The following is a 19,237-nucleotide window of genomic DNA, read 5'->3' as shown; positions in this document are numbered from 1 at the left end:
TGAGCTAAATGCACACAACCACAAAGTGTGTACATCGGAGTGCCTGCCTGCCTGCGTGCGAGCTGGAGACTTAGCGACTAGGCAACATGAACCATCTTTGTGGGTCGCTATTGAGAGAGAAAGATTCTCTGTAGGGGGATCGAGAGAGAAAGATTCTCTGTAGGGGGATCGAGAGAGAAAGATTCTCTGTAGGGGGATCGAGAGAGAAAGATTCTCTGTAGGGGGATCGAGAGAGAAAGATTCTCTGTAGGGGGATTGAGAGAGAAAGATTCTCTGTAGGGGGATCGAGAGAGAAAGATTCTCTGTAGGTGATGTAATGATCGCGCTATACTAGACTAGTTGAGTGTCGCTCCTGCTTTTTTGGAAACGTTATTGAACAACTTTATGATGGTCTCTCTGCAGACTGGATTCCCAGGAAGCCTATTCTCAGAACTAGATGAACACATTGTATGACTGTCTAGATCAAGTAGACCTACTGTACTTTACACGGAGCCTTTTAAATCCTGTGTCTTATTCAGCTCAGTCGTTTGATGCTTCGTGATGCAGCTTGCAGTGCTCTGTTGAAGCTTGCCCTACCCCAGTAATGGACAAAAGGAGCCTAACGTTACTCCTTAGTCCAAGGACCCTACATGTTCTGTTTAAAGGGCGAATTAGCTCTGGAAGCCAAAACAGCCAAATACTCCCATCTAAACGTGCATCAATTCTCAGTTGCTGTACAGTTCTAGAAACATAAATCCTCTCCTTTCATATCACAACAAATGGTCGTAATTTCACAGATGCAAAATACACTTACTGTACACCATGTTAACTAGTTTTTATTTTACCAGGCAAGTCAGTTAAGAACAAATTCTTATTTACAATGACGGCCTGGGTTAACTGCCTTGTTCAGGGGCAGAACCACAGATGTTTACCTTGTCAGCTCGGGGATTTGAACCTGCAACCTTTCGGTTACCAGTCCAATGCTCTAACCACTAGGCTATCTGCTGGTTACCAGTCCAATGCTCTAACCACTAGGCTATCTGCTGGTTACTAGTCCAACACTCTATCCACTAGGCTACCTGCTGGTTACTAGCCCAACACTCTAACCACTAGGCTACCTGCTGGTTACTAGTCCAACACTCTAACCACTAGGCTACCTGCTGGTTACTAGTCCAACGCTCTAACCACTAGGCTACCTGCTGGTTACTAGTCCAACGCTCTAACCACTAGGCTACCTGCTGGTTACTAGTCCAACACTCTAACCACTAGGCTACCTGCTGGTTACTAGTCCACCACTCTAACCACTAGGCTACCTGCTGGTTACTAGTCCAACACTCTAACCACTAGGCTACCTGCTGGTTACTAGTCCAACACTCTAACCACTAGGCTACCTGCTGGTTACTAGTCCAACGCTCTAACCACTAGGCTACCTGCTGGTTACTAGTCCAACGCTCTAACCACTAGGCTACCTGCTGGTTACTAGTCCAACGCTCTAACCACTAGGCTACCTGCTGGTTACTAGACCCACGCTCTAACCACTAGGCTACCTGCTGGTTACTAGTCCAACGCTCTAACCACTAGTCTACCTGCTGGTTACTAGTCCAACGCTCTAACCACTAGGCTACCTGCTGGTTACTGGTCCAACACTCTAACCACTAGGCTACCTGCTGGTTACTAGTCCACCACTCTAACCACTAGGCTACCTGCTGGTTACTAGTCCAACACTCTAACCACTAGGCTACCTGCTGGTTACTAGTCCAACACTCTAACCACTAGGCTACCTGCTGGTTACTAGTCCAACACTCTAACCACTAGGCTACCTGCTGGTTACTATTCCAACGCTCTAACCACTAGGCTACCTGCTGGTTACTAGTCCACCACTCTAACCACTAGGCTACCTGCTGGTTACTGGCCCAACGCTCTAACCACTAGGCTACCTGCTGGTTACTATTCCAACACTCTAACCACTAGGCTACCTGCTGGTTACTAGTCCAACACTCTAACCACTAGGCTACCTGCTGGTTACTAGTCCAACACTCTAACCACTAGGCTACCTGCTGGTTACTATTCCAACGCTCTAACCACTAGGCTACCTGCTGGTTACTAGTCCACCACTCTAACCACTAGGCTACCTGCTGGTTACTAGTCCAACGCTCTAACCACTAGGCTACCTGCTGGTTACTAGTCCAACGCTCTAACCACTAGGCTACCTGCTGGTTACTAGTCCAACGCTCTAACCACTAGGCTACCTGCTGGTTACTAGACCCACGCTCTAACCACTAGGCTACCTGCTGGTTACTAGTCCAACGCTCTAACCACTAGTCTACCTGCTGGTTACTAGTCCAACGCTCTAACCACTAGGCTACCTGCTGGTTACTGGTCCAACACTCTAACCACTAGGCTACCTGCTGGTTACTAGTCCACCACTCTAACCACTAGGCTACCTGCTGGTTACTAGTCCAACACTCTAACCACTAGGCTACCTGCTGGTTACTAGTCCAACACTCTAACCACTAGGCTACCTGCTGGTTACTAGTCCAACACTCTAACCACTAGGCTACCTGCTGGTTACTATTCCAACGCTCTAACCACTAGGCTACCTGCTGGTTACTAGTCCACCACTCTAACCACTAGGCTACCTGCTGGTTACTGGCCCAACGCTCTAACCACTAGGCTACCTGCTGGTTACTATTCCAACACTCTAACCACTAGGCTACCTGCTGGTTACTAGTCCAACACTCTAACCACTAGGCTACCTGCTGGTTACTAGTCCAACACTCTAACCACTAGGCTACCTGCTGGTTACTATTCCAACGCTCTAACCACTAGGCTACCTGCTGGTTACTAGTCCACCACTCTAACCACTAGGCTACCTGCTGGTTACTGGCCCAACGCTCTAACCACTAGGCTACCTGCTGGTTACTATTCCAACACTCTAACCACTAGGCTACCTGCTGGTTACTAGTCCACCACTCTAACCACTAGGCTACCTGCTGGTTACTAGTCCAACGCTCTAACCACTAGGCTACCTGCTGGTTACTAGTCCAACGCTCTAACCACTAGGCTACCTGCTGGTTACTAGTCCAACACCCTAAGCACTAGGCTACCTGCTGGTTACTAGTCCAACGCTCTAACCACTAGGCTACCTGCTGGTTACTAGTCCAACGCTCTAACCACTAGTCTACCTGCTGGTTACTAGTCCAACGCTCTAACCACTAGGCTACCTGCTGGTTACTAGTCCAACACTCTAACCACTAGGCTACCTGCTGGTTACTAGTCCACCACTCTAACCACTAGGCTACCTGCTGGTTACTAGTCCAACACTCTAACCACTAGGCTACCTGCTGGTTACTAGTCCAACACTCTAACCACTAGGCTACCTGCTGGTTACTAGTCCAACACTCTAACCACTAGGCTACCTGATGGTTACTAGTCCAACGCTCTAACCACTAGGCTACCTGCTGGTTACTAGTCCAACGCTCTAACCACTAGGCTACCTGCTGGTTACTAGTCCAACACTCTAACTACTAGGCTACCTGCTGGTTACTAGACCCACGCTCTAACCACTAGGCTACCTGCTGGTTACTAGTCCAACGCTCTAACCACTAGGCTACCTGCTGGTTACTAGTCCAACGCTCTAACCACTAGGCTACCTGCTGGTTACTGGTCCAACACTCTAACCACTAGGCTACCTGCTGGTTACTTGTCCAACACTCTAACCACTAGGCTACCTGCTGGTTACTAGCCCAACACTCTAACCACTAGGCTACATGCTGGTTACTAGTCCAAAACTCTAACCACTAGGCTACCTGCTGGTTACTAGTCCAACACTCTAACCACTAGGCTACCTGCTGGTTACTAGTCCAACACTCTAACCACTAGGCTACCTGCTGGTTACTAGTCCAACGCTCTAACCACTAGGCTACCTGCCGGTTACTGGCCCAACACTCTAACCACTAGGTTACCTGCTGGTTACTAGTCCAACACTCTAACCACTAGGCTACCTGCTGGTTACTAGTCCAACACTCTAACCACTAGGCTACCTGCTGGTTACTAGTCCAACGCTCTAACCACTAGGCTACCTGCTGGTTACTAGTCCAACGCTCTAACCACTAGGCTACCTGCTGGTTACTAGTCCAAAACTCTAACCACTAGGCTACCTGCTGGTTACTAGTCCAACACTCTAACCACTAGGCTACCTGCTGGTTACTAGTCCAACACTCTAACCACTAGGCTACCTGCTGGTTACTAGTCCAACGCTCTAACCACTAGGCTACCTGCTGGTTACTAGTCCAACACTCTAACCACTAGGCTACCTGCTGGTTACTAGCCCAACACTCTAACCACTAGGCTACCTGCTGGTTACTAGTCCAACACTCTAACCACTAGGCTACCTGCTGGTTACTAGTCCAACGCTCTAAACACTAGGCTACCTGCTGGTTACTAGTCCAACGCTCTAACCACTAGGCTACCTGCTGGTTACTAGTCCAACACTCTATCCACTAGGCTACCTGCTGGTTACTAGCCCAACACTCTAACCACTAGGCTACCTGCTGGTTACTAGTCCAAAACTCTAACCACTAGGCTACCTGATGGTTACTAGTCCAACACTCTAACCACTAGGCTACCTGCTGGTTACTAGTCCAACGCTCTAACCACTAGGCTACCTGCTGGTTACTAGTCCAACGCTCTAACCACTAGTCTACCTGCCGGTTACTAGTCTAACACTCTAACCACTAGGCCACCTGCTGGTTACTAGTCCAACACTCTAACCACTAGGCTACCTGCTGGTTACTAGCCCAACACTCTAACCACTAGGCTACCTGCTGGTTACTAGTCCAAAACTCTAACCACTAGGCTACCTGCTGGTTACTAGTCCAACACTCTAACCACTAGGCTACCTGCTGGTTACTAGTCCAACACTCTAACCACTAGGCTACCTGCTGGTTACTAGTCCAACGCTCTAACCACTAGGCTACCTGCTGGTTACTAGTCCAACGCTCTAACCACTAGGCTACCTGCTGGTTACTAGCCCAACACTCTAACCACTAGGCTACCTGCTGGTTACTAGTCCAACACTCTAACCACTAGGCTACCTGCTGGTTACTAGTCCAACGCTCTAACCACTAGGCTACCTGCTGGTTACTAGTCCAACGCTCTAACCACTAGGCTACCTGCTGGTTACTAGCCCAACACTCTAACCACTAGGCTACCTGCTGGTTACTAGTCCAACGCTCTAACCACTAGGCTACCTGCTGGTTACTAGTCCAACACTCTAACCACTAGGCTACCTGCTGGTTACTAGTCCAACGCTCTAACCACTAGGCTACCTGCTGGTTACTAGTCCAACGCTCTAACCACTAGGCTACCTGCCGGTTACTGGCCCAACACTCTAACCACTAGGTTACCTGCTGGTTACTAGTCCAACACTCTAACCACTAGGCTACCTGCTGGTTACTAGTCCAACACTCTAACCACTAGGCTACCTGCTGGTTACTAGTCCAACGCTCTAACCACTAGGCTACCTGCTGGTTACTAGTCCAACGCTCTAACCACTAGGCTACCTGCTGGTTACTAGTCCAACGCTCTAACCACTAGGCTACCTGCTGGTTACTAGTCCAACGCTCTAACCACTAGGCTACCTGCTGGTTACTAGTCCAACACTCTAACCACTAGGCTACCTGCTGGTTACTAGTCCAACGCTCTAACCACTAGGCTACCTGCTGGTTACTAGTCCAACGCACTAACCACTAGGCTACCTGCTGGTTACTAGTCCAACGCTCTAACCACTAGGCTACCTGCTGGTTACTAGTCCAACGCTCTAACCACTAGGCTACCTGCTGGTTACTAGTCCAACGCACTAACCACTAGGCTACCTGCTGGTTACTAGTCCAACGCTCTAACCACTAGGCTACCTGCTGGTTACTAGTCCAACACTCTAACCACTAGGCTACCTGCTGGTTACTAGTCCAACGCCCTAACCACTAGGCTACCTGCTGGTTACTAGTCCAACGCTCTAACCACTAGGCTACCTGCTGGTTACTAGTCCAACGCTCTAACCACTAGACTACCTGCTGGTTACTAGTCCAACGCTCTAACCACTAGGCTACCTGCTGGTTACTAGCCCAACACTCTAACCACTAGGCTACCTGCTGGTTACTAGTCCAACACTCTAACCACTAGGCTACCTGCTGGTTACTAGTCCAACACTCTAACCACTAGGCTACCTGCTGGTTACTAGTCCAACGCTCTAACCACTAGGCTACCTGCTGGTTACTAGTCCAACGCTCTAACCACTAGGCTACCTGCCGGTTACTGGCCCAACACTCTAACCACTAGGTTACCTGCTGGTTACTAGTCCAACACTCTAACCACTAGGCTACCTGCTGGTTACTAGTCCAACACTCTAACCACTAGGCTACCTGCTGGTTACTAGTCCAACGCTCTAACCACTAGGCTACCTGCTGGTTACTAGTCCAACGCTCTAACCACTAGGCTACCTGCTGGTTACTAGTCCAACGCTCTAACCACTAGGCTACCTGCTGGTTACTAGTCCAACGCTCTAACCACTAGGCTACCTGCTGGTTACTAGTCCAACACTCTAACCACTAGGCTACCTGCTGGTTACTAGTCCAACGCTCTAACCACTAGGCTACCTGCTGGTTACTAGTCCAACGCACTAACCACTAGGCTACCTGCTGGTTACTAGTCCAACGCTCTAACCACTAGGCTACCTGCTGGTTACTAGTCCAACGCTCTAACCACTAGGCTACCTGCTGGTTACTAGTCCAACGCACTAACCACTAGGCTACCTGCTGGTTACTAGTCCAACGCTCTAACCACTAGGCTACCTGCTGGTTACTAGTCCAACACTCTAACCACTAGGCTACCTGCTGGTTACTAGTCCAACGCCCTAACCACTAGGCTACCTGCTGGTTACTAGTCCAACGCTCTAACCACTAGGCTACCTGCTGGTTACTAGTCCAACGCTCTAACCACTAGACTACCTGCTGGTTACTAGTCCAACGCTCTAACCACTAGACTACCTGCTGGTTACTAGACCCACGCTCTAACCACTAGGCTACCTGCTGGTTACTAGTCCAACGCTCTAACCACTAGGCTACCTGCTGGTTACTAGTCCAACACTCTAACCACTAGGCTACCTGCTGGTTACTAGTCCAACGCCCTAACCACTAGGCTACCTGCTGGTTACTAGTCCAACGCTCTAACCACTAGGCTACCTGCTGGTTACTAGTCCAACGCTCTAACCACTAGACTACCTGCTGGTTACTAGTCCAACACTCTAACCACTAGGCTACCTGCTGGTTACTAGTCCAACGCTCTAACCAATAGGCTACCTGCTGGTTACTAGTCCAACACTCTAACCACTAGGCTACCTGCTGTTTACTAGTCCAACGATCTAACCAATAGGCTACCTGCTGGTTACTAGTCCAACACTCTAACCACTAGGCTACCTGCTGGTTACTAGTCCAACGATCTAACCACTAGGCTACCTGCTGGTTACTAGTCCAACGCTCTAACCAATAGGCTACCTGCTGGTTACTAGTCCAACACTCTAACCACTAGGCTACCTGCTGGTTACTAGTCCAACGCTCTAACCACTAGGCTACCTGCTGGTTACTAGTCCAACGCTCTAACCACTAGACTACCTGCTGGTTACTAGTCCAACACTCTAACCACTAGGCTACCTGCTGGTTACTAGTCCAACGCTCTAACCAATAGGCTACCTGCTGGTTACTAGTCCAACACTCTAACCACTAGGCTACCTGCTGTTTACTAGTCCAACTATCTAACCAATAGGCTACCTGCTGGTTACTAGTCCAACACTCTAACCACTAGGCTACCTGCTGGTTACTAGTCCAACGATCTAACCACTAGGCTACCTGCTGGTTACTAGTCCAACGCTCTAACCAATAGGCTACCTGCTGGTTACTAGTCCAACACTCTAACCACTAGGCAACCTGCTGTTTACTGGCCCAACGCTCTAACCACTAGGCTACCTGCTGGTTACTAGTCCAACACTCTAACCACTAGGCTACCTGCTGGTTACTAGTCCAACACTCTAACCACTAGGCTACCTGCCGCCCCACAACAGTTGCACCCAACATTTTCCTGTGACAACACGTTCGTCCGCAAGAGATGCATTTTAATGCTGAACCCGCGCGTCGCGGCTCTTAAAGCTGAAAAATGCAACAAAATACAAAATACAAAAATTATTTTTAAAAACACTCAATTTCCTTGTTGCTAAAATTCAAATATTTCACCTAATTTCCGTTTGTAACAAAACAATCATATACGTTGGAGAGATTCATAGTTCAATCTAAACATGTGAAACAGATTTTCCACGAGCCAAAATGATTGTTTTGTACGCCAGCTAAAAAATACAAACTCAAATTCGCAAAAAACTAAACGGGAAGCATAGAAATGGTGCACATAGAACACATCTTCCGCTTCTTAGTCTTGCTTTCGATGAGAATGACAGATCTATAACTAATATGTGTATTTGGTTGGGTCGCCTAAAAAGTGTCATTCTGCAGCTTTAACGCTCCCCTCTACAGAAGATGCCTTCAGCCTTGATCAGGGCTAACCTTGCCCCTAAACAAGCTCTCTCGCACCAGCAATCTGGTCCATTCATCCTGGTCACTATCACGACAACCGATGTCAACACAACATGCACACAGTGAATACTGCAGTTTACCGAAACCAGCCTACCGGTAAATCTGAAATGATTCAGAGTTCTCAGGCTTATTTTAAATTAAGACAAATTGACGGCTAAAAACACGAATCAAGTTTGACATTAAGGCGTTTTGCGTCGGTGGTTTTTCAGATATAAATTATTCTGCTGAGCATGCAGATAAGAACGAAATATGTTGGCCTAATAAAAAGTTGGTAGAGGAAGATTTTTCGAAATGAACATAAATAGTCTGTTAAAAGGAATAAAAATAATTTGTCAATACTGAGTTATGTAATGTGAAATCGCCCTGAGTTGCCAAATCCTACAGTCGACCCAAGAGCAACAAGTAGCCACTGTAACAAATGCCTTCACTCACTGCAAACTAGCGCCATATCAACAGCAACACATGTCTAAAAATACACTTTACATGTTACAATGTGGCAGTAAAGAAGTGAAAACGGAGGGTAATTCTACTCATTGAAGTCTACAAAGTATCCAAACTTGTTAGACTAACGTCAGTAGTGATGAGTGTGAGGCAACATTTCTGCCATCATGGAACGTATGAAGACATGTCTTACCACACCGTTCCGTAGGCGCCCTCTCCGATATACGACAGATTGTGGTAGCGAGGCCCGACATCGAAGGCCTGTCCTCGGACCAACTCAGCGCCGGAGCCGGGGTTGGGGCCACTGGCAGATACCGCAGCTGTCGCCATTGTGAAAACCAGCTGCCTCTTTACACGTTCTCCTCAGCCAAAAAGAAAGGGAAAGTCACCGCAGTAACAACGTTATAACAGGGAGCGTTTCTGAAGTCGTCAGTAATGATAGTGGTTCATCGGCGCTACTGACTGCAGTACGCTAGCTATACGCAGAGACTATGGACACGCCTGCTGCCCGAACGGATGACGTGTGTCGCGCACCTGGGAGTCGCCTGTGGAGAGGAATGGATTCGGATAAATCAGTATTCTTTAAGTCAGTCATCTTTAAGTCAGTCATCTTTAAGTCAGTCATCTTTAAGTCAGGCATCTTTAAGTCCGTCATCTTTAAGTCAGTCATCTTTAAGTCAGGCATCTTTAAGTCCGTCATCTTTAAGTCAGGCATCTATAAGTCAGTCATCTTGATGACCAGCTAGCTAGTTAGGTGCTGAAGGCAATACCCAGCTATGTTTCTCTCAGAGTCTTATTACTGGGGCTTGCAGGAGTCCTCACCTTAAAATCTTCTACGTAGTTTTAGTGTGATTGGGAAGCAACACACTACTGTTATTTATCATACTTTAATTGTTAATAATGAACTAGTTATTGGTTAACAATTGTGTTGTTCTCTAGAGTGCATAAAAATAAGTCTGATGATTTAAGCATACGTACTTTGGATGGTGTTCATATTGATGAGTTAGTTAAGAAGAAGCTGAGAATAAAAATGGGCTTTTTCTATAGAAATGTATGAACGCAGCTGCCACTTCATTAAAACCGTTATATGCAGTTTATCATAGCACTCTGCGTTTATTTACCGGTGACAATTTTGATACTCATCACTGCATTCTCTACCAGAAGGTTAGTTGGCCCTCTGTGATGTCACGTAAGTTGATACATTGCTATGTTTTCATTTATAAAAGCCCTTTTACAATGTTATTTTACGTTTCAGTCATTTTTTCCCCCTTCGCCCACAACAAAACGCCTATGCAAAGCCCTAACTCTGTCACGCAGAAACTTATTACAGTGTCTGCCTGCAAACTGAACATCTTTACCTGTGCGCGTTTATGCTACCTGCCCCTCCCCACTCCGAAGCATAGGCTTCTGTGCGGACATTACAAGCTTGATCCAGAAGATAGGGAGAGAGGTTTTTTAAATTAGCTATAGAATAATGAACTGTTTAAACGCCAGTGAAGGATACTATAGGCCTAGTTATCTTGTTTCACTTTGGATTTATTAACTACAAAAATGCGTATTTTTATTTCCAGTGCCGCTCTGCACGCACAAGCACGTTAGCTAGCTATTTCAAATGACATTCAAAAAGTTTCTCCATAAAACCGCTCTTCCCAGGTATAATTCCGTGGACCTAATTCATGTAAATGCATGTCATAACAAGATGCCCAACAAGCCTCCTGAACCTTCTCACCCGCTCCCCACCTGCAGAATTTCAGCCGCATCTTGGCGTAGGCTACACTTGTCTATCCATCACACACACACACACACACACACACACACACACACACACACACACACACACACACACACACACATCAGCAACCACAGATAATGAAGTCACTGAAAACCTTAAGAGTTGCAGGGTTTTGGAACGGGTGGCCAGTAATAAACTGGTCTTGAACATCTCTAAAACTAAGAGTATTGTATTTAAAATCAAATGTTATGTCGCATGTGCCAAATACAACATGTGCAGACCTTACAGTGAAATGCTGAATACAACATGTGTAGACCTTACAGTGAAATGCTGAATACAACAGGTGTAGTAGACCTTACAGTGAAATGCTGAATACAACAGGTGTAGTAGACCTTACAGTGAAATGCTGAATACAACAGGTGTAGTAGACCTCACAGTGAAATGCTGAATACAACAGGTGTAGTAGACCTTACAGTGAAATGATGAATACAACATGTGCAGACCTTACAGTGAAATGCTGAATACAACAGGTGTAGTAGACCTTACAGTGAAATGCTGAATACAACATGTGCAGACCTTACAGTGAAATGCTGAATACAACAGGTGTAGACCTTACAGTGAAATGCTGAATACAACAGGTGCAGACCTTACAGTGAAATGCTGAATACAACAGGTGTAGTAGACCTTACAGTGAAATGCTGAATACAACAGGTGTAGTAGACCTTACAGTGAAATGCTGAATACAACAGGTGTAGTAGACCTTACAGTGAAATGCTGAATACAACAGGTGTAGACCTTACAGTGAAATGCTTAACACAAAAGGTGTAGTAGACCTTACAGTGAAATGCTGAATACAAAGGTGTAGCAGACCTTACAGTGAAATGCTTACTGACAAGCCCTTAACCAACAATGCTTTAAGTTAAGAAAAAAAAGGGTTAAGTAGAAAATAGAAAATAAGAACAAATAATTAAACAGCAGCAGTAAAATAACAAGCAAGGCTATATACAGGGGGTACCGGTACAGAGTCAATATGGAGGCTATATACAGGGTGTTACGGTACAGAGTCAATGTGAAGGCTATATACAGGGTATTACGGTACAGAGTCAGTGTGGAGGCTATATACAGGGTATTACGGTACAGAGTCAATGTGGAGGCTATATACAGGGGGTACCGGTACAGAGTCAATGTGGAGGCTATATACAGGGGGTACCGGTACAGAGTCAATGTGGAGGCTATATACAGGGTGTTACGGTACAGAGTCAATGTGGAGGCTATATACAGGGTGTTACGGTACAGAGTCAATGTGGAGGCTATATACAGGGTGTTACGGTACAGAGTCAATGAGGAGGCTATATACAGGGGGTACCGGTACAGAGTCAATGTGGAGACTATATACAGGGGGTACCGGTACAGAGTCAATGTGGAGGCTATATACAGGGGGTACCGGTACAGAGTCAATGTGGAGGCTATATACAGGGGGTACCGGTACAGAGTCAATGTGGAGGCTATATACAGGGGGTACCGGTACAGAGTCAATGTGGAGACTATATACAGGGGGTACCGGTACAGAGTCAATGTGAAGGCTATATACAGGGGGTACCGGTACAGAGTCAATGTGGAGGCTATATACAGGGTGTACCGGTATAGAGTCAATGTGGAGGCTATATACAGGGGGTACCGGTACAGAGTCAATGTGGAGGCTATATACAGGGGGGTACCGGTACAGAGTCAGTGTGGAGACTATATACAGGGGGTACCGGTACAGAGTCAATGTGGAGGCTATATACAGGGGGTACCGGTACAGAGTCAATGTGGAGGTTATATACAGGGGGTACCGGTACAGAGTCAATGTGGAGGCTATATACAGGGGGTACCGGTACAGAGTCAATGTGGAGGCTATTTACAGGGGGTACCGGTACATAGTCAATGTGGAGGTTATATACAGGGGGTACCGGTACAGAGTCAATGTGGAGGTTATATACAGGGGGTACCGGTACAGAGTCAATGTGGAGGCTATATACAGGGGGTACCGGTACAGATTCAATGTAGAGGCTATATACAGGGTGTTACGGTACAGAGTCAATGTGGAGGCTATATACAGGGGGTACTGGTACAGAGTCAATGTGGAGGCTATATACAGGGGGTACCGGTACAGAGTCAATGTGGAGGCTATATACAGGGGGTACCGGTACAGAGTCAATGTGGAGGCTATATACAGGGTGTACCGGTATAGAGTCAATGTGGAGGCTATATACAGGGGGTACCGGTACAGAGTCAATGTGGAGGCTATATACAGGGGGTACCGGTACAGAGTCAATGTGGAGGCTATTTACAGGGGGTACCGGTACAGAGTCAATGTGGAGGTTATATACAGGGGGTACCGGTACAGAGTCAATGTGGAGGTTATATACAGGGGGTACCGGTACAGAGTCAATGTGGAGGCTATTTACAGGGGGTACCGGTACATAGTCAATGTGGAGGTTATATACAGGGGGTACCGGTACAGAGTCAATGTGGAGGCTATATACAGGGGGTACCGGTACAGAGTCAATGTGGAGGCTATATACAGGGGGTACCGGTACAGATTCAATGTAGAGGCTATATACAGGGTGTTACGGTACAGAGTCAATGTGGAGGCTATATACAGGGGGTACTGGTACAGAGTCAATGTGGAGGCTATATACAGGGGGTACCGGTACAGAGTCAATGTGGAGGCTATATACAGGGGGTACCGGTACAGAGTCAATGTGGAGGCTATATACAGGGTGTACCGGTACAGAGTCAATGTGGAGGCTATATACAGGGGGTACCGGTACAGAGTCAATGTGGAGGCTATATACAGGGGGTACCGGTACAGAGTCAATGTGGAGGCTATATACAGGGGGTACCGGTACAGAGTCAATGTGGAGGTTATATACAGGGGGTACCGGTACAGAGTCAATGTGGAGGCTATATACAGGGGGTACCGGTACAGAGTCAATGTGGAGGCTATATACAGGGGGTACCGGTACAGATTCAATGTAGAGGCTATATACAGGGTGTTACGGTACAGAGTCAATGTGGAGGCTATATACAGGGGGTACTGGTACAGAGTCAATGTGGAGGCTATATACAGGGGGTACCGGTACAGAGTCAATGTGGAGGCTATATACAGGGGGTACCGGTACAGAGTCAATGTGGAGGCTATATACAGGGGGTACCGGTACAGAGTCAATGTGTAGGCTATATACAGGGGGTACCGGTACAGAGTCAATGTGGAGGCTATATACAGGGGGTACCGATACACAGTCAATGTGGAGGCTATATACAGGGGGTACCGGTACAGAGTCAATGTGGAGGCTATATACAGGGGGTACCGGTACAGAGTCAATGTGGAGGCTATATACAGGGGGGTACCGGTACAGAGTCAATGTGGAGGCTATATACAGGGTGTTACGGTACAGAGTCAATGTGGAGGCTATATACAGGGGGTACCGGTACAGAGTCAATGTGGAGGCTATATACAGGGGGTACCGGTACAGAGTCAATGTGGAGGCTATATACAGGGGGTACCGGTAGAGAGTCAATGTGCTGGGGTACAGGTTAGTTGAGGTAATATGTACATGTAGGTAGAGGTAAAGTGACTATGCATAGATAATAAACAGAGAGTAGCAGCAGTGTAAGAGAGGAGTCTGGTAAGCCCTTTGATTAGCTGTTCAGGAGTCTTACGGCTTGGGGGTAGAAGCTGTTAAGAAGCTTTTTTGACCTCGACTTGGCACTCCGGTACCGCTTGCCGTGCGGTAGCAGAGAGAACAGTCTATGACTTTAGTGGCTGGAGTCTTCGACAATTTTCAGGGCCTTCCTCTGACACCCCCTGGTATAGAGGTCCTGGATGGCAGGAAGCTTAGCCGCAGTGATGTACTGGGCCGTACGCATTACCCTCTGTAGTGCCTTGCGGTCGGAGGCCGAGCAGTTGCCACCAAACCAGACAGTGATGCAACCAGTCAGAATGCTCTCGATGGTGCAGCTGTAGAACCTTTTGAGGATCTGAGGATCCATGACAAATATTTTCAGTCTCTTGAGGGGGAATAGGCTTTGTCGTGCCCTTTTCACAACTTTTTCAGTGTGCTTGGACATTGATAGTTTGTTGCAACTTGAAGCTCTCAACATGCTCCACGACAGCCCTGTCGATGAGAATGGGGGCGTGCTCGGTCCTCCTTTTCCTGTAGTCCACGATCGTCTCTTTTGTCTTGCTCACATTGAGGGAGAGGTTGTTGTCCTAGCACCACACGACCAGGTCTCTGACCTCCTCCCTATATGCGGTCTCATCGTTGTCGGTGATCAGGCCTGGTACAAATCATTCCCTAAATTCTAGACCTCAGCTGAATCTGGTAATGAATGGTGTGGCTGTTGAACAAGTTGAGACTAAATTACTTGGCGTTACCTTAGATTGTAAACTGTCATGGTCAAAACATATAGATTCAATGGTTGTAAAGATGGGGAGAGGTCTGTCCATAATAAAGAGATGCTCTATTTTTTTGACACCACAGTCCAAAATGGAAGTTCTGCAGGCTCTAGTTTGATATAATCTTGATTATTGTCCAGTCTTGTGGTCCAGTGCTATGTAGTTCTGCCCTTTTTGGGGTTTGAACCGATTCATAACATTATTTTGCTGGCCAACAACTGACAAGTGTGTAAAGTAACACAAATGTAGACAAGAATGTAACTTTCTCCAGGGAAACAACCCAGGACTTTTATTCGGGGAAAGAAACAGAATGCACCACCGTGATAACAGCAAAACCAAAACAAAGCCTAGCTCAGTCTTTGAGCCTTTCTACACGGGTCTTCCCGTCCCTCTCTGCTACCGGACAGCTAAGCTGTTTACCGGAGTATCTGGCAAAAGAAAGCAGAAATTCAACAGGCATGTCCTTACTTGGGTAAGGACAAGACCCCAAAATATCTCTGGCCAAAGCCAGGTTAAAATAGCCACCACACAAGCTCCAAACGAATTAAATTGTTATTAGGCTCTTACCCTTCTGGGCCTTTCTCTCTCCTGGCCAACAGATGTAGCCAACGAGCAGGAATATACCGCCCTGTATATTCCTGTGTTGCTACCATGTTGTTGTCATGTTGTGTTTCTACCATGCTGTGTTGTCATGTTTTGCTGCCTTGCTATGTTGTTGTCTTAGGTCTCTCTTTATGTAGTGTTGTCTCTCTTGTTGTGATGCGTGTTTTGTCCTATATTTTTTTAATCTCAGCACCCTTTTGCCTTTTGGTAGGCCGTCATTGTAAACAATAACTTGTTCTTAAAACTTCTTATGGCTCAAATCCCGTTAACGGGATCGATTCGACAACATCCGGTAAAATAGCAGAGCGCCAAATTGAAAAAAAATATATACAAAATATTTAACTGCAATAAACCAAATTACAGCTGAACTTCTTGTTAATCTAGCCACCATGTCAGATTTCAAAAAGGCTTTACGGCGAAAGCAAACATGCTAGCATGCTATTATCTAAGGACAGCACCCCATCAAACAAACACAGACAATCATATTTCATCCCGCCAGGCGCGACACAAAAGTCAGAAATAACTTACCTTTGAAGAACTTCTTCTGTTGGCACTCCAATATGTCCCATAAACATCAGAAATGGTCCTTTTGTTCGATTAATTCCGTCGTTATATCTCCAAAATGTCCATTTATTTGGCGCGTCTAATTAAAAAAAACACAGGTTCCAACTCGCGCAACATGACCTGATTAAAGTTACCTGTAATCTTGATCCAAACATTTCAAACAACTTTCCTATTACAACTTTAGGTATTTTATAACGTAAATAATCGATAAAATTTAAGACGGGATAAAATGTGTTCAATACCGAAGGAAAACAAAGAAAGTGCATTCCAGGTCGCGCGCATCAAAACATTAGAGAGCTGGACCCTCGTTCTGGACAGCCGTACTTCTTCATTTCTCTAAAGAAAAACATGAACAAATTTCTAAAGACTGTTGACATCTAGTGGAAGCTATAGGAACTGCAAGCATATTTCTCTTAAAACGGGTTTACCATAGAAAACCAATGGAAAACAGATTGACCTCAAAAAATATTTTCCCTGGATGGATTGTGCTCGGGGTTTTGCCTGCCAAATCAGTTCTGTTATACTCACAGACATTATTCAAACTGTTTTAGAAACTTTAGAGTGTTTCTATCCAAATCTACCAATTATATGCATATCCTAGCTTCTGGGCCTGAGTAGCAGGCAGTTTACTTTGGGCACACTTTTCATCCAGACGTGAAAATAGCGCCCCTAAGCCTGGAGAAGTTTTAACTGTCTTGCCTAGTTAAATAAATAAAAATAGGCTTGATGTGCATTCCTGGTAATTCACCCGTGTCCCCCGCAGACCGTTTCGTACATAAGGCATCCTCCATTCAGGCTGCAGAAGCATAATTTTCCTCCTCGACTAGCTTCAACGGTGAGAAGGCCGGAGAATAACAGGGAAAATATGCATAATTTCTTCATGAAACACTATTTTCCACCACCATTGTTGTATTTTTGGACAATGTAGGATGTTGCACACGCTTGGCTGAATGCACTAAGTGTAAATGTGAAGGAGATGTGTCACGCTGCATGAGGCAAACGGTGGTCACACCAGATACTGACTGGTTTTCTGATCCACGCCCCTACCTGTTTATAAAGGTATCTGTGACCAACAGATGCATATCTGTATTTCCAGTAAAGGAAATTGTGGCTTTACTTGCAAACATTTTTCTGTTAATCTCTCTTTACCTACCATCAACACCAACTTCTCTGCAATCCTCCTCCGTGCCATTGACCTCCATTGACCTTCTGATTTTGTCTCTGTATTCTTCATTCGTTCTCAGTAAATAAACAAGGTAGAATTACAGTGCTCCCTACACCACATTATTTCCCTTTTTGATATTTATAATTAGCCAACACATTGCCAGCTGATTGTTTTCATGTACAGTACTGTATCTAGACAGTGGTGTAAAGTACTTAAGTAAAACTACTTTAAAGTACTACTTAAGTATTGTTTTGGGGTATCTGTACTTTACTTTACTCTTTATATTTTTGACCTTTTTTTTTTTTTTTACTTCGCTAGATTCCTAACGAAAATAATGTACTTTCTATTCCATATATTTGCCCAACATTTTCTAAAAATCTGTTTTTGCTTTGTCATTATGGGGTATTGTGATGTCATTATGGGGTATTGTGATGTCATTATGGGGTATTGTGATGTCATTGTGGGGTATTGTGTGTAAATTGATGAGGACATTTAAAAAATATATATACATTTTAGAATAAGGCTGTAATGTAACAAAATGTGGAATAAGTCAAGGGGTCTGAATACTTTCTGAATGCACTGTATCATGGCAGAGATGAAAAGGGCAATAGGTAAGGCTGGGTTAACTTTACCTGGGAAAGATGAGGTGTGCTATGTTATGTTGACCCATCTTAGTGATGAGGCACTGGATAAGGTATTGGTGTTGAACAACAGAGTGTGGGAGGAGGGGAAACTACCAGACAGCTGGAAGGAGACAGTAGTGGGACCAATCAACTACCAGACAGCTGGAAGGAGTGGGACCAATCAACTACCAGACAGTTGGAAGGAGACAGTAGTGGGACCAATCTACTACCAGACAGCTGGAAGGAGACCAATCAACTACCAGACAGTTGGAAGGAGACAGCAGTGGGACCAATCAACTACCAGACAGCTGGAAGAAGACAGTAGTGGGACCAATCAACTACCAGACAGATGGACGGAGACAGTAGTGGGACCAATCAACTACCAGACAGCTGGATGGAGACCAATCAACTACCAGACAGCTGGAAGGAGACAGTAGTGGGACCAATCAACTACCAGACAGCTGGATGGAGACCAATCAACTACCAGACAGCTGGAAGGAGACAGTAGTGGGACCAATCAACTACCAGACAGCTGGAAGGAGACAGTAGTGGGACCAATCAACTACCAGACAGATGGAAGGAGACAGTAGTGGGACCAATCAACTACCAGACAGCTGGATGGAGACAGTAGTGGGACCAATCAACTACCAGACAGCTGGAAGGAGACAGTAGTGGGACCAATCAACTACCAGACAGCTGGATGGAGACCAATCAACTACCAGACAGATGGAAGGAGACATTAGTGGGACCAATCAACTACCAGACAGATGGAAGGAGACAGTAGTGGGTCCAATCAACTACCAGACAGCTGGAAGGAGACAGTAGTGGGACCAATCAACTACCAGACAGCTGGAAGGAGACAGTAGTGGGACCAATCAACTACCAGACAGATGGAAGGAGACAGTAGTGGGTCCAATCAACTACCAGACAGCTGGAAGGAGACAGTAGTGGGACCAATCAACTACCAGACAGCTGGAAGGAGACAGTAGTGGGACCAATCCGGAAGCCAGGGAATGATGCAACGAGGCCAACTGCTTAGAAGCAGAG

The 19,237-nt window shown here is 46.1% G+C and overlaps 1 protein-coding gene across 4 annotated transcripts in view; it reads right to left on the bottom strand.

Annotated features, from left to right (window-relative positions):
- The window catches only part of LOC139544869 (mitogen-activated protein kinase 1-like), a 78,960-nt gene extending 69,413 nt beyond the window's left edge, over positions 1-9,547 (bottom strand). For 3 of the 4 annotated variants that reach the window (XR_011668963.1, XR_011668962.1, XM_071352018.1), the window contains exon 1: positions 9,253-9,547. Coding sequence is in view for 2 of the 4 variants with exons in the window: in XM_071352018.1 (XP_071208119.1) it covers positions 9,253-9,389 (137 nt within the window). In the remaining 2 variants the exon portion in view is untranslated. The remainder of the gene's footprint in view (positions 1-9,252) is intronic. The other variant, XM_071352019.1, reaches the window with a different exon arrangement.
- Positions 9,548-19,237: the final 9,690 nt, after the last annotated feature.

The sequence above is a fragment of the Salvelinus alpinus genome, chromosome 19 (genome assembly GCF_045679555.1).
Source record: "Salvelinus alpinus chromosome 19, SLU_Salpinus.1, whole genome shotgun sequence".
NCBI classification, from domain to species: domain Eukaryota; kingdom Metazoa; phylum Chordata; class Actinopteri; order Salmoniformes; family Salmonidae; genus Salvelinus; species Salvelinus alpinus.
Note: the sequence above shows the minus strand (reverse complement) of the source record. Positions and strands in the feature narration are given on the sequence as shown.